This window comes from Eurypyga helias, unplaced genomic scaffold (genome assembly GCF_000690775.1).
Source record: "Eurypyga helias isolate BGI_N326 unplaced genomic scaffold, ASM69077v1 scaffold9615, whole genome shotgun sequence".
NCBI lineage: Eukaryota > Metazoa > Chordata > Aves > Eurypygiformes > Eurypygidae > Eurypyga > Eurypyga helias.
The window spans coordinates 25,271-39,968 of record NW_010250759.1 but is presented as its reverse complement, the minus strand read 5'-3'; the positions used below and the strand labels follow the sequence as shown (position 1 = coordinate 39,968).

General features: G+C 38.9%; 1 protein-coding gene across 1 annotated transcript in view; it reads right to left on the bottom strand.

The window, feature by feature from the left end:
* The window catches only part of FLT1 (fms-related tyrosine kinase 1), a 92,471-nt gene that overhangs the window by 67,353 nt on the left and 10,420 nt on the right, over positions 1-14,698 (bottom strand). The window contains exons 4-9 of the mRNA XM_010151778.1: positions 9,090-9,252; positions 8,865-9,001; positions 7,248-7,422; positions 5,208-5,325; positions 3,347-3,516; positions 2,779-2,938 (exon numbers count right to left, since the gene is read on the bottom strand). Coding sequence (XP_010150080.1) covers positions 2,779-2,938; positions 3,347-3,516; positions 5,208-5,325; positions 7,248-7,422; positions 8,865-9,001; positions 9,090-9,252 — 923 coding nt within the window. The remainder of the gene's footprint in view (positions 1-2,778; positions 2,939-3,346; positions 3,517-5,207; positions 5,326-7,247; positions 7,423-8,864; positions 9,002-9,089; positions 9,253-14,698) is intronic.

The following is a 14,698-nucleotide window of genomic DNA, read 5'->3' as shown; positions in this document are numbered from 1 at the left end:
GAATGCACTGAGGTATTTGCAGGTTTTTGAAACAGAAATACTGTCTGGAACAGAAAATGAAAGAAGCAGCCAGACAACGTAATGGTTTCTATTAGCGAGCCCATAGGCAGTAGTCCTTCACATATAAAAACATTTAACTTGTGCACATGTCATTCCCCAGCTTGTAACGATAGTACTCAAGTGATGTGAAGTTCAGCGTATATATAAATCTTGGAGCAAACAGGTCTGTATGCTGCAAGATCTTTGCAGCAACAGCATATTTCAGTCAGAGCATGAGCTCTGTCTGGTGGCATGGGACCCAGAAACTGGATGAGAAACCCTATTGCCCTACACTGAATAGTGATAACCTGTGGGTTTATCAACTTCAGTACAAGGTACATCTGTACACAGAAATAGGCACCATTTGAGCACAAACAGAGCAATAATTCAGCCTTAGAAACCTAACATTGGGCAGGTAAATCCAAAGAAATGTTGTAACGGCGAAGTAAGGTACATTTTTATCTGCTGCACAAGGTACACACGCCTTAAACCTGTTATTGAAGCAACTCTCCCCTCACAGAAAGAGGAAATCATAATGAAACAGGTGAGATTAAAGGGTTCTCCAGGGAGGACACCTGAGGTAGCACAGACATCAGCCTGAGTAAGCTGTGCCAGCTGCTGAGGTAGTCCACTCTGCTCCCTTCTCAGAGCAGGAGCAAAAATGTGATTATTCAGGTACTTCTGCCTTTCTGTAACAGTTAATTGACATATTATTCAGAGGGTGTCATTCCACTCCTTATGCAAAGCATTAAAAATGGTGTTCTCCAGACTTCTTCAATGAGCATTTAAAGGAGAAGGAAGGGGAGGGGGTTAAAGAGAATTGTCACGGAACAATTATTAAGGCAATTTGGAAGCAAGTCTGGAAACAACCTTGTAACAGAGCCAATAGCTGATTCAAATTGTTACATTTCTCCTTTGATCACCTGCTCAAGCACACTTCTAATTAGCATTTAATTGAGTCTACAGTTTAGCACATTATTAAACACCTGCTTGCGGATATTAATCCCTGTTTCTGATGACACGCTCTGCTGTGCTGCAGTGCAGATCTGTGCTTGTTAACAGAAGGAAATAGTTGACAATGGACGAGCACCACCCCAACTCCCAAAGAAGAACCAACTGCTTTATCAGTGCCGCATCGTGATTTCAATCCAGAGCATGCATGGATGCATAAACACTTGAAAGAAACTAGGATTATAAATTTTCATATACACCCTTTACAGTTACTTTATGTAAAAGATGTTGTGATTTCTTTTCTCTTACATCTTGAACCTATAAGCAAAAATAAATTACTACTCAGAATTTGGTGATTTGGCCCTCAAAGGTACCATTAGAGATGATAGAGGCAATGCAGCCCTCACCTGTCCTCAAAATGGAGAATTTCAGGTTATACCTATTCCAGCAAAAAAGAGAGATTGCTAGTGCCACCTCTTGGTGAGAAGGACATAGAAAGCCATCCATTTGCATAATCCCAAAGCAAGACATAATTGGAAAAACTATGTGCTTCTAGGAAGCATTGGTCACTCTCTCACCTATCACAAAGCACTTACAAGCACCCTTAATTTGAAATAAGGTGTTTGTCCTATTTAATTGAATAGGGTGTCTCATATCCCTGCAGTTAAGCATGTGCTTAAATGTTTGGCTGGACTTGCACTAAATTCCAATTCTATGAAAGTGTTAAAGTTGTTAAATCCTATATAAAATGATTAACTTCAACTGAAATGGAGAAAATGCTGGTTCCTGTACTTCTGTTAAGTTTTTAAATATCGTTGTTGTGCTGTGATCCAAATATCTTGCATGTTTGAACCCTTCAGTAGCAGCTTAATGCTAATGCCATTGTGGAGGCTGAGCAGTAATCATTAAGATTGTGTCAGATTTCATGATTCAGGAAGAGATTTGAATAAATGAGTCAACACACAAACTTGTAACCATAAGAAACAGTTCAAAAGAAAGCTTAAATATAAAAGAGGATTAATTAAGTGCCACATCAGCATCAAGTAAGCTTGTATGGTTCCATTTATATTGTACCCTGTTGAAAGATCATCTAGAGCAGTAATCATTAAGATTGTGTCAGATTTCATGATTCAGGAAGAGATTTGAATAAATGAGTCAACACACAAACTTGTAACCATAAGAAACAGTTCAAAAGAAAGCTTAAATATAAAAGAGGATTAATTAAGTGCCACATCAGCATCAAGTAAGCTTGTATGGTTCCATTTATATTGTACCCTGTTGAAAGATCATCTAGAGAATCCTGGTGAACTGGATCTATGAGTCAATGCATTGGTAGGCAGATTTGACCTTCATAACGGAAAAAGTCTTTAAGATTATTTCTACTGAATTTCAAAAGAAGCCCCACAGGGGAATCCCTGTGCTTGGAGGAAAGCATGAAAATCTCCTCCAGGAGAAAGCACACGAACTTCGCAGGATATTGTCTGCAAGGCTTCCCTCACAAAAATTAAAAAGCAATTGTCACCTCTGGAGGTTGCATGCAGGAATAGTAATGAACTGTAAATAAACTTAAATAGCAACACAAAATAGCAACTTGCCCTTCATTTTAAAATAATGTGCAGAAAAAGTTGCATTGTGACTATATGTTTACTAAAAAATATATTGATGAATGTATACAAATTCCATTAACTAAGAAATGGTCACAGCAAGGTATATTCTTGCAAAAAAGTAATTATTTAAACATAACAGTAAGGGACGACATGCTAAATAGAAGTAAGGAAGCTGTCCTACCTTGTTTTAGAATGGTTTTGTCTACAGGGATACCACATCCATGTAATTTTAGGTTGAGGAATACCATACACAGTGCATGTCAGCACTTGCCTGCTGTTCAATAAATACAGATTGGGATCAGGGAATGATGACACGGCATTTTCATATATCTGGGGTTTCACTGTAAAGGGTAAAAATTGGAAAGCGATTAAGCCCAGCTCATTTCCAATGCATTTCATTATCATGAAAATACTACATTCCTGCAGGTTGAGTAGTAAGAAAAACCCCCAGGAGAACAAAGGAAAACGGCAGGACTAAGTTGAGTCAGATGAACAGTTAGTAATAACACATTTAAGTCATCAGGAACAAGTCTGTGACTGTGGAAGACACAAACCTTCCTAATGAAAACCAGTGTCCATCTTCCGATTCCAAAATGGGTCTGTCACCCGGTATATGAATTGGATTTCGGTCCATGAAAGTCAGTAAGAAAACCCACAATGATTTGAACTGTTCAAGATTAATGAAAATCGAGCTCAATTAAAATTTAACGCTTACAAGTTCAGAAGCAGCATGGGAACATATAACTTACCATTAACTGTAAGAGTGACTGTAAGATTCTTAGACAAGTTCCACTGTTGTATACTCAATATTATAGTGTAGTTTCCAGCATCTTCCTCAGCAACATCCTTGATGATTAAGGAATAGTCTTTAACCATGTACCGGGCACACTTTTCAGCAGCAGGTAGCCCATCTTTTAACCTGTTTAGAAGAATTCCAGAAATCAAGATTTTGAAAAATAATGTTGCTTAAACATAAGCTTTGGCTAAGGGTCATTCACATAAATAAAGGTTGCATCATCCAGAACTGACCATTTCTTTATGACCTCAGAATACATCCTGGGACAAAGTATTACAGTAGCCTAAGCACAGCTGTGATTTTAGGAAGAGGAAGAGTAAGTAGATTAGATAAGCATTTAAGAATCAGATATCCTGCTATCAAGTGAATGTTTTTAAAGATAACAGAAAATCAACACGGAAAGTAATAACTGTTGCTCACACACATATTCCTGAAGAAGCATAACATTTTTCTTCAAAGTCTAAAGTACAGCGTAAAGCACATTTTGGAGGTTGCTGTATGAAGGTTGACATGATGTTAGTAGAAGAGTGCAACAGTTTAACTGTGATGAGGGACTTGATTAAAATGAAACATAGGTTTTCTTAACTATTTACAAAAAACTCATTGTTATTAGAGGAGCACTAAAAATTGGGTCTAAGGAATCCTTATTTAGGCATTTCACAGAACCACAGAATAGCTGAGGCTGAAAGAGCCTCTGGAGATAGTCTAGTCGAACACCCTGTTCAAGGCAAGGTCAGCAGGTTGCCCAAGACCATTTTCAGTCTGTTTTTGAATATCTCCAAGGATGGAGACTCCACAGCCTCTCTGGACTTCTTGCTGCAGTGTTTGACCAACCTCATTGTGATAATTAAATAAATAATGTTGTTTAAATGGCGTTTTCGTGTTTCAAAAGTTTGGGATCTATATGTAAAATCAACCAGACTAACCATTAAACAAACAGAAAATACAGTATAAATGCCTAGCATCAGCTCCACTTTTGCCTCTTCATTTTCCTTGTGGAGCTATAAATGTCAGGGTTTTGTAAAAGAAACCAAAATGTTTGGAGAAAAGTAATTTCTGGCTGCAAGTAACATGAACTCTCACTGTTCGTGTGTGTATGGTTTGTTTTCTTAATCAGTCTTGTCATAGATCCTTTGTTAAAATGCAATGAATTGAGCCAGAGCTACTGGTGTTTAAAATTATTTAAGCAAACAAACAAAAAAAATGAGATCATGAATAGATAACATTGTTTTATATAAAAGTGGTTTGGGTTAATACAAAAAGCTGTTCAAAAGATTTCTCAGCACAGTATACATGAGCCAAAGTGAATGCTCCAGTCACTAAAGCAGCTCTGCAACCTGCAGATCACCATATAATAAAACCAATTTTCATTGCTTTTCTGATAGTGCATGTCTCTATGACTCAACTCAGTCAATTATATTAATGAAAACCTTTTCTTTCCCCTACTGTCTTAAAAGCAAGTTCAGGTCTCATATCCAGGTCTGGGTGAAGTTGAATGCAACACTTCAGTCAAGGTTGGTAGAGATATTTAGCTGTAGAGTGTCCATTGATTTCAACAGGAGACATATCTAACATATTTGAGGATCTGAGCTTTAAACTTTCCAGATCTCCCTTTTTTACACTTGAAAAATGGAGATAACATTCTTATAAATTGTTAAAACCCAGGACAACCCTGAAATTTCCAATAAAACTCCACAACTGTATTGTCTCCAGTTTGTTGCCATTTCAAAGGGTCTTATTTCAATATTTTACCACGATATTATTTTTCATCTAAGAGATCCAGTATGCATAGGTGGAAGTTACTGTTGTCCTACCATATAACCTCTGGAGAGGGAAATGCCTTCACTTTCATTGACAAACGATAGGATTTTCTTCCAGCTACAGCCTCGAGTGCAGTTTTTCTTCGACGTTTCAAATTAATGAACATTTTATCTTAAAAAAAAAAAAAAAAAAGAAAAAGACCGCACCTGTATTACTGATTTTTCAGCCTGCAAAGAGAGTTGTTCTACTGAAGAGAACAGGAACTCAAATAAAAACGATCTTTAATAATTTTGGTGTTCCCGCATGGCAACAGCAAGAATAAAGCCTAGAGATCTATCAAATATAGGGAAGAACACCACAAATACACAAGAAACCGAGATGCAGTTCCCAGGCCATGAATCTGACCGGAGAAGACACACTCTAGTCAAATTCATGTTGTGCTTCAGTCAGAAGAAAAGGAACGAGAGGGAAGATTCGTGGTGCATGGGAAGCTGAACTAGATGATCAGATCAGCCTTCCACTCCTAAAGGCCAAGAATCAATGTTCCAAAAGAAATTATTCTGCCAGAGAGGATTTAAGGGACCTTCAGAGAAACAGCAAAGGAAAGGCAGAAACTTTCTGTATCATTGGTAAACAGATGTTTCATCAAACAAACAAATCGTTATCACTTCATTGGAACAATCTCAACCTGCTGGAATTTCTTCTTTTCCAGTTGTACTGCCCAAGATTTCAAACTCTCTGGCAAGTTGATGGCTTTTCCCAGAGTCAACAAAACACAATATTCATACATTACATTGGAAAATATCTCTCCCCACAGAAAACACCCCTAAGCTGCACTTGAGAAAAATAAAACATTCAAAACATGAGAAACTGCTTGATTGTCCTTTTGGTAGTACTTATGTTGCAATATTCACTCACATTATGGACGGCATAAGGATGTTGGGTATCTATTAAGCAAATTAAATATTTAATTACACTTGCTACATACATTAAAAATAACTTGTATAAGACAAATCAGTGGTTTACTTAGACAAGTTATAAAGATACAACCCTGATTCTGCAAATCCTTATTCACACAGGCTCTAATATGTGTAAACCCACAAATGATGCTGCTTATATGAATAAGAGTTTGCAGGCTAGCTTCAACAGTTCCAGCTTCTCTAACTTTGATTTTAATCTAAAACTCAGTTTCTGGCATCTTCAGCTTGTTTAAGAATAGGATAAGTGCATATCAAGATTCATCCTATGCTCCCAGTGACTTAGTGACTCTTATCTTAAATAGAGGGTGTTTAAGTCCATTCCTCTAAGAATACCAACACTGGGTGCTTAGTCCACACTTCCAGATGAGAGAGAAAAGGTAGACCACTGAAAACGTGGAACAAATCAGTATTCTGACCATGAGTCATCTGTCACAGTGGACACCCACCAACTGTTTGGTCTTTAATACCAAGGATGCTCCAAAGGTCCTAGACAGTCCTAATTGAAGCAGGATGACACAAAGAAGGTAGCTTCTCACAGAGTCTATATGCACAAAAGTCTTGATTCATATGAATTTGGAATAAACCCAGAAATATCCAGGTTTCACAGAAGGGCCAGGCAGACCATAGGGAACTCGTTTAAGGCTCCCGCCATAAGATAGTATTAATGAGTTGCAGTATCTTTTGTTTCTTTTTTTTTAAATGGTCTAGCAGCTACCTACTCCATGTAGAGCTAGTGTATCTATTTCTTCTTCATTTTTCATAGAAAACGATGAATAGCATAGAAGAGGAAGTGGGATTCTTCTATTTAAATTCAGCTTGTACTTTTTTTTTTTTAACTATAATTTAAGTGATTTCTTTTGTCAGAACTGACTGAGGACAGAGTCATCACAGTATTTAGCAGACAAGAGCGATCAAACTGAACATTAACATGTCTACTGCCAACAATACAAAATAGTCATGGAAGAAAAAGGCACCTATTCTCTCTGGTCTCCCTCATTTTTCTGCACACGACCAATGTGCTATCAATTCACTTCCGCTCTGTGCCAAGATGTATAGCTGTCCTATGACTGAACTTGGTACATGAGCATTCTACAAATCTGCAACATTTCTTACCGTAAACAATGACTGTTGTGTTAACAGCTTTGATTGATGGCCCACTCTTCACATGGCAGGTATACTGGCCTTTATCAATATCACGCACTTTGTCAACAACGAGGATACTGTAAAAAATATTGGCTTCTGCGTTCTTCTGGTCAATGCGCTGCGTTACAGAACCTCTCTTCCTTGTCTGTAAAAGCAAAAATGACCACAGAAGAGCTTAATCAAACCGATTTTCATGATTATTAATGTTTTTATTTGACTGTACTTCAAATATATCCACACACTCAACAATAAAAATCAGAAGTAACATTATATGGCAATTGATTCCTATCATCTCCAAAGTTGTAATAGCATCCAAATCCTTGCTGTATGGCCTGCAATATCAACACGCTCAGCTACCCACTGCTCCTTGTCCAGCATTGCTCGTAAAAATCCCTAAAGCCACGATGTGAAGAGCAGCACATAGTTTGGTGCCTGGATGCAGTGTCCGTAGGCAGCAGACATACAGGAGAAGAAGGCATTAACACAAGAAGGGGATAATTCTGGAAACACTATAGACAAAAAAGGGACTAGATTTGGCAAGGGAATAAGAGGGTGGAACTGGAGATAATGTGAGTCTGAGGAGTTATTTCCTGCAACTCCCCCTCAGCCTTTGGCCTCGAAGTTTATTTAACCCAGGACATTGTTGGCGTCTTATAAACACTGAGCAGTTACCATCCAAATAAAAGCAAAGCAGAATTTCACAAGTGTGGTGCCCAGCTAGGGCCTGGTAAAGCAGCAATGAGCAATATAACGTATATGGAGCATTTCTTGTTGCTAAGCTGGTTATTTCTGAGGTGAAAAAATGCCAGGGAAAATGGCTACAGTATGCAAGAAACAATCACATTAATCATCCCTATATAATGTAATCATAATTTCAGTTTGTGATTAGACACAATGAGTGACATAATAAATGATCTTGACTTGAATCACCAGCATAAATCAAACTGACATGAAAGGAATGGGAGTTGTAAACCTTAAAGTAATGTCAAATTTCTTATCAGCTTTACACGGACTCCCTGGCAGTTATTCTGTAAGCGACAAATATTTATGAGGATGCTCCCAATGTGAGGGGAGGAGAAGCACATTCAAGATCATTCCTGTAGTTGTCAAAACAAGAGGATTGTTCATGTGACACTTAACAAATGAGATTTTGGCTAGCTAAATCAAAATATCTTTTCTAAACATGCTCGAGTCGGGTGCCTGACTGTCTGCCAGTCTTTTAAATGGATGTGTTGAGAAACAGCCTCCCTGAAAACTTTATTGTCACAAGAGAGAGCCCGTGCCTGGGACTGGGTGACAAATTTCTACCGTTTCTCCAGGTCAGAAAGAAGCTCACAAGGACGAAACAATTCTAGCGTTGGCTCACGATTACGCAACGTAACCAGAGTACATTGTGTAAACATGTTTACTTATTCAATTAAGCACCAGAAAGAAAAAATAGAAACCTTTAAAGACATGTCAGCAAGGGCCAAAATGATGGAATGCGAACCACGGCAAACATTTCAAGGCAAAATGCCTCCTGGGATGCAAGATGCAGCGTGATCTATGGGAAACCCCTGGTTTCTTCACTTCAACCGCAGCACTCACCTCTCCAGGATAGGTCCACGTCATCTGCACTCTGGTGTTCCAGGCTGCAGTGACGGTGCAGTTAATTGCCAGGCTGTCTCCTTTCAGCAACTTGACAAGACGTGGGGTGCTTAACTGAACATCAAAAATGGTGTTGGCTGCACGTGACGAAGAGAAAGAAAAGTGAATAGCGTCACCAGGGAAGAGTGCTTAATGAAAAGACAGGGAGGGGAGAACCCTACTTACTTTCTCGATGCGTTAGGTACTTTGTGCTGTACTTGTGTCCACCAATGGTTGTCTCACAGCTCAGGAGCCCTATAAATTTGTAGGTAGCCTTAGGTATTCTGAAGCCTTTCATGCTGTCCCAGATTATTGTCTTGCCATCAGGAATTAGGGTTTCACGTGGAATCTGGAAGTGTCAAACACACATGATAAAAACAACTCATCCTCATGCCACTCTCTAATCAAAGCAGCCTAATAAAAAGGAATGGGAAAAAACAGCCTAAAAAGTGCCAATCAAAGTAGAAAGGATGACATTTAATTATGCAGATTTTTCAAGTCACATTTTCATCACAAAATAAAGGAAAAACCTGGGTGAAAAATGTGAATGTTTTATTTGTTTCCAAGATTTCATTATTTATAACAGGATGTAATTTATGACACAATAGATTGACACTATCATTAGCCTCAGTGCTTGGGCTGCTATTCTGTTGGCTCCCAGTTGGCAGTTAAAGTGCTCGTCTTGGCAAACCTTTGCAATTAAGTATCCTGGGTTTACCACTGAGATACAAATACACGTTTTTCAATGCAGGTGACAAATGGACTTAATTTTACATAATTTCTGTGGCTTTAACAAATTCCTGCCAGGATGTAATCCGATGTTTCTCACATTTATGTTGTCTAAAGGACTGGACTGTTTAAAAAAAACCCCAAAATGTTAAGGACATGAATGCTTGTTCCAAAGCTGGTAAGTCACAAAGTACACATCTCGAAGTCATTACATACAACATGAAGTGCAAATTTTAAAGCCACAAATCTTCTTTGGACACTTATATTGAGAACTACAGATCATACTGAATGACAAAGTCATATCGACTAGAGATTTAGAAAGGATGCTTTGAAACACTAAATAAATCACATTTCCACAGAAAAAGTATTCAGAAAATTTTTAAAATTGATATTGTAAAACAATGAAGCTGAGGATTCAACAAGTAATTAGTGGAAAGCTATCAGGCGTTTTTAAACTTGAGGATTCAAATCTAATACAGACTAAAATATTGTCATGTGTTCACCTTTTCAACAGGACAAATAATATTTTACATTAGGACCCTTTGAGTTCTAAGCACCATTTTAGTAAAGTATTAAGAAAACCCTGAAAAGGCATTGAAGCTCAAACAAGACCGCTTGTTTTCACATCATGTTTTTGTTGTTATGCCTTATCAATGGAATACTTGCCACTGGGTAACACAGATATCAGCCATGAGTACAAATCCTTGATACAACTCTACTTTCATAAAGCCTGCTTTTATGGTAAAAATAACACATTTTTAAAGATGGCAGAGAGCAGAGTTTGAGTGCATTAGTGCCCTGAGCAAAGACCTCTGGATCAACTAAGCACCTTACAAGCCCATCGCCTCTTATTAAGCACCCAGTCTCCCTACGTCTCCTCCATCTCTTTCTTCCCCTTTGTCTGAGCAGAGGACTTGTGTGTTGGCCAGCTTTCTCCTTCCTATGGCCAAAGCCAGCATGGATGGCTGCCAGGGGCTGGGGGAAGGATGACTGCCCGTCACCTTCCTGCATGGTAAACCTCTCTAAAACGCGGCACCCTGATGCTGCCTGCTCAGCACAGGCCGAAAGCTACCCTTGAGATCACGTCCACTCATCTCATGCCATTTCCTCCAACAGAAATGTATGATGAATCAAATGAACAATAATTACAGAGCACAAAATGCTGTGGTAGAATTCCTTATCTTTACAACAGCTGATAAGGTGCTATAATAAACATGCAAATCACGGGGGAAGTGTGTGTTACACACACACACACAAGTAAAGCCCATTACATTATAGCCTGCTGGCTACAATTCAACAATATCTTGGAACTCTAAGACCTCTGTTGCCATTCCTGTTCTAAATAAAACAAATATTCAAGCTTTGGTTTAACTCGTTCGTAGCTATGCTTTCAAGGGCTTTAATTGGATTTATCTTCTTGCTGCTTTGGTGGAAACTAAAGTGTTTCTGAACATATTCCACTATAGGTTTTCATATCTATCATGATAGAATCATAGAATGGTTTGGGTTGGAAGGGACCTTAAAGACCATCTAGTTCCAACCCCCCTGCCATGGGCAGGGACACCTTGCACTAGACCAGGTTGCTCAAAGCAAATGATGAAAGAGTCCAGCCAGAGCCTCCCTAGACTGACATTTCCCAGGGAATGTATTCACTTCACATTAATCAGTTAATCGATGGATTACTGAATTTGTATTAGCCTTACGCCAGGAATGGGAAAATAACCAAAACACCCAGGAAGTGTCCAGGTGTTTGAAATAAGGTGCTCATAAATACGATCCTATTTTGCAACACTTAATGTGAGTTGTCTGTATATCCAACAGGCTCACCTGCCCCAGAGGCAAATATTTGCCTGCACAGCTAACTCAGCTGGGACCCCTCAAAACCAGCTACAGCTATATCTTTTTATGGGGGTTTTTTTTCAGCTTTGAGACTAAGAAGTTGCATGCAGTCACACATGAAAGCGCAACTCAACACTTTTAAGTTACTGTAAGGAAAACTTTAGAAAACTGAAGCCTATGACTGGCAAAAAGACCACTGCGACACAGCTGGTGTCTGGCTAAGTCCCGGGGGGCAAAACCCAAGATACTGCAAGTCCCTTTCAGAGGGTGAAAATACCAGGATTTTGTCTCAGAAGAGGGAAAAGGTGGTGATTGGGTGCTCACTCTTACAGCCCTTCACAGATCTACCCCTCTCCTTACTTGCTTCAGCTTCTTACCCAGCTCTCCTCCACGCTGTCCTCCTCCGCCAACCCTACTGCTTCAGATGACCTGTTTTCCGCTCTCAGAGAAGCACAGTTGCTTTGCTCTGCCCTAAAACAACTTCCAGGCCACCACCTAGGGACACAGCATCATCACCATGATGATCACTGCACAGATGGTATAGGACAGAGGATCCCAGAATCACACAATAATTTAGGAGGAAGGGACCTCTAGAGGTCACCTGGTCCATCCCCCATGAAAAGCAGGGCCAATGTAGTTCAGGGCCTTGTCAAAAAACCTGGCTATTTGTTCTTCCCAGAGAAAAATAGAAAACCTATGAAGAAACACAATGCTGGAACAGTGAGATTTTCACTGAAGCAGCAGAGGGTAAACCCAGCTCAAATAATAGCTTACAGATGGGTACCAGCAGATAGTCAGAGGCATTCAAAGAATCAATTTGTTGCAACAGCTGCAGTAAACAGGGAATTTATTGTCTACATACTTATCTGCATGAACCACATCGCTGTGGCTCCCAGTGCAGTCTTGGCCTTTTACCTCTTTGTACTTTGTTTCAAACTAGGCTTCAGTTTCTTTTGGTATAGACTGTGCCTCCTTCTTTGCTCAGCACGAACCGCTGAACCTTTTTGGTACCCAGTGGCATTAACACGTCTGTCTCCCAAGGCAGATTGCTTTGGAAAGAGCCAGTTGAAAGCATAGTAAAAATGTACATTAGAGTTTTGAATGCTTGTCTTTTCTTTCATGTTTCCTCTTCCATTTGTTTGGGAAGGACAGGGTGGCATTATTAAGACTTCAGACTGTGCTGGTGTGGGACTAGAAGTTTATTTACCTCTATTCCTGTGAATGTCGTTGTTGACTTTATGACAGAGAATCTAAAAAGAGAGTAAATGGACGGATCGAACCATTGTATCAAAAAACTATGTTTTCTCCGCCTAGTGACATAAGTCAGGAAGAGTCTTGACAAAGAGTCAAGAGAAGCGCACACCTTAGCTGCAATAAAGTTTATCTTATTTTAGGGATCTTGAATGAGCCTGCCAGAATCATATTGTTAGGAATGAGTGTTTCAGAGGCTCTGGATATCTGGAGATCGAAACTATCAGTTCATTTCACAGGTCTTCATGTGAGGAGGAAGAGAAAGGGCCATCAGCTGTTGCAGATACAGGTTATAACAGGACCTGAGGCTGGATTTGAAATAGGAATGAAAAGCTCCATCCCCATTTCCCAATCTCTGTTTTATTACCTTCTTGATTTTTAAGAATCCTCCTATATAATATATGATTGCCATACTATAGAATACAATTTGTACAGATGTTCAGCCTGGAAGTTAGAGCACCACAGTGTCTCAAAAGGGTTGACTAAGGTAAAGATGCAGTTTTAGTAAAAAAAATAATTTGTAGAATCGAAGATGGATACTAAACATTTCCACATTGGTCCACTAAAACTAAGTAGTTACAGGAACAAAATGCTGAAGGCAATGTTCATGCAATTGTACTGAGCCCTTTCAGAAGAGAGATATTACCAAAAACTATTCAAATTTTTACTTCCTGGCAATATAGAATGCAGAACCTAATGACTCTAACACTGAGGGGTTTTTTTTCCAGCTCCAGAGGTTTGCATTATGGGGACACCTACTTCCTCCTTTATCACTGAATGGAAAACAGGATAGCTTCTGCCAACACTCCAGAAGTAGTATGCCTGCAGCTGTGAAATGCATTTAACACATTTCTTAATCGCTATGTGAGCAAAATTTGCTGGCCTTTTCATATATGGCTGTCATAGACGATAAATAAAGTAAGACATGATGTAACGCATTGTAGCTTACATGCTTCAGGAAATTCTGGGATTAATTAGGGAACACACTTATTTTTCCTGGAATGCAAAACATGTAAGCAACCAATCCCTTCTTTCAAGACCTGGCTCCACCTCTCTCTCCTTTCCAGAGTATTACATCTGGTTTTGATGTGCCTTACACTACAACCCCAAGCTAAAGGCAAGTTGATACAAAAAAAAAAAAAAAGAGAGTAGATGTGTCTCAATCTCCTCCAAATAAGGAGAAAAATAATTACGTATTTTTTAATAAGACAGAAATCTGACAGTAATTTTCTCAGTTAGGAACTTAATATGCTGAGATTTTAGATGCAACACTACAGTGCCCAAATAAGTTCCTACTTTACAACATCCACCCTATGGAAAGCCAAGCCTCACTTTTGATTCTGCAGCCACAGAATCTTGTGCATCATCCACCCTGGTGGTGTTCTTAGCGTACAACTCTGTGTGTGTACTCACATACAGTAACATCTTAGGTCAGATAACTTTCTTTTCTCTGCATTTTTCTTTCTTTCATGAGATTTAACAGGTGGAAACCAAGAGGCAAAATCAGTATCTATACTAGCAAAGCAGCACTGGATAGAATGTGTAAACCTTCAGGTCAAGTAAAAACACAGGATCAAATCTGTGCCTGGTGTAAAACTCTATAGTCAAAAAGGAATCAAAGACTTGATCTAGACAAGCATCTTACAGTGGTATTATTTGGCAACTGCATGTTATTCTATAAAAAGACAAACTTATTTTCCTTGTAACAATCATGAATATGCCACTATGTACAAAACTCCCTTTATTTAGATAAACAAAATAAGCTCCACCTAATTTTTAAGACAAATAAAGGAACTTTAAATAAAGAAGCACCATTTGTTGTCTTGATACAAGGTACTTTACTATACACATATAGGTTAATTAGCTGTCCAGGTAACTCTTAAGGTTCCTAAGAAACACATGCTTTCCCCAAAACATGAAAAAAGTCTAGTATTTCTAAAATTGGCCCCATTGTCTCAAACTCTGCACAAGTTTCC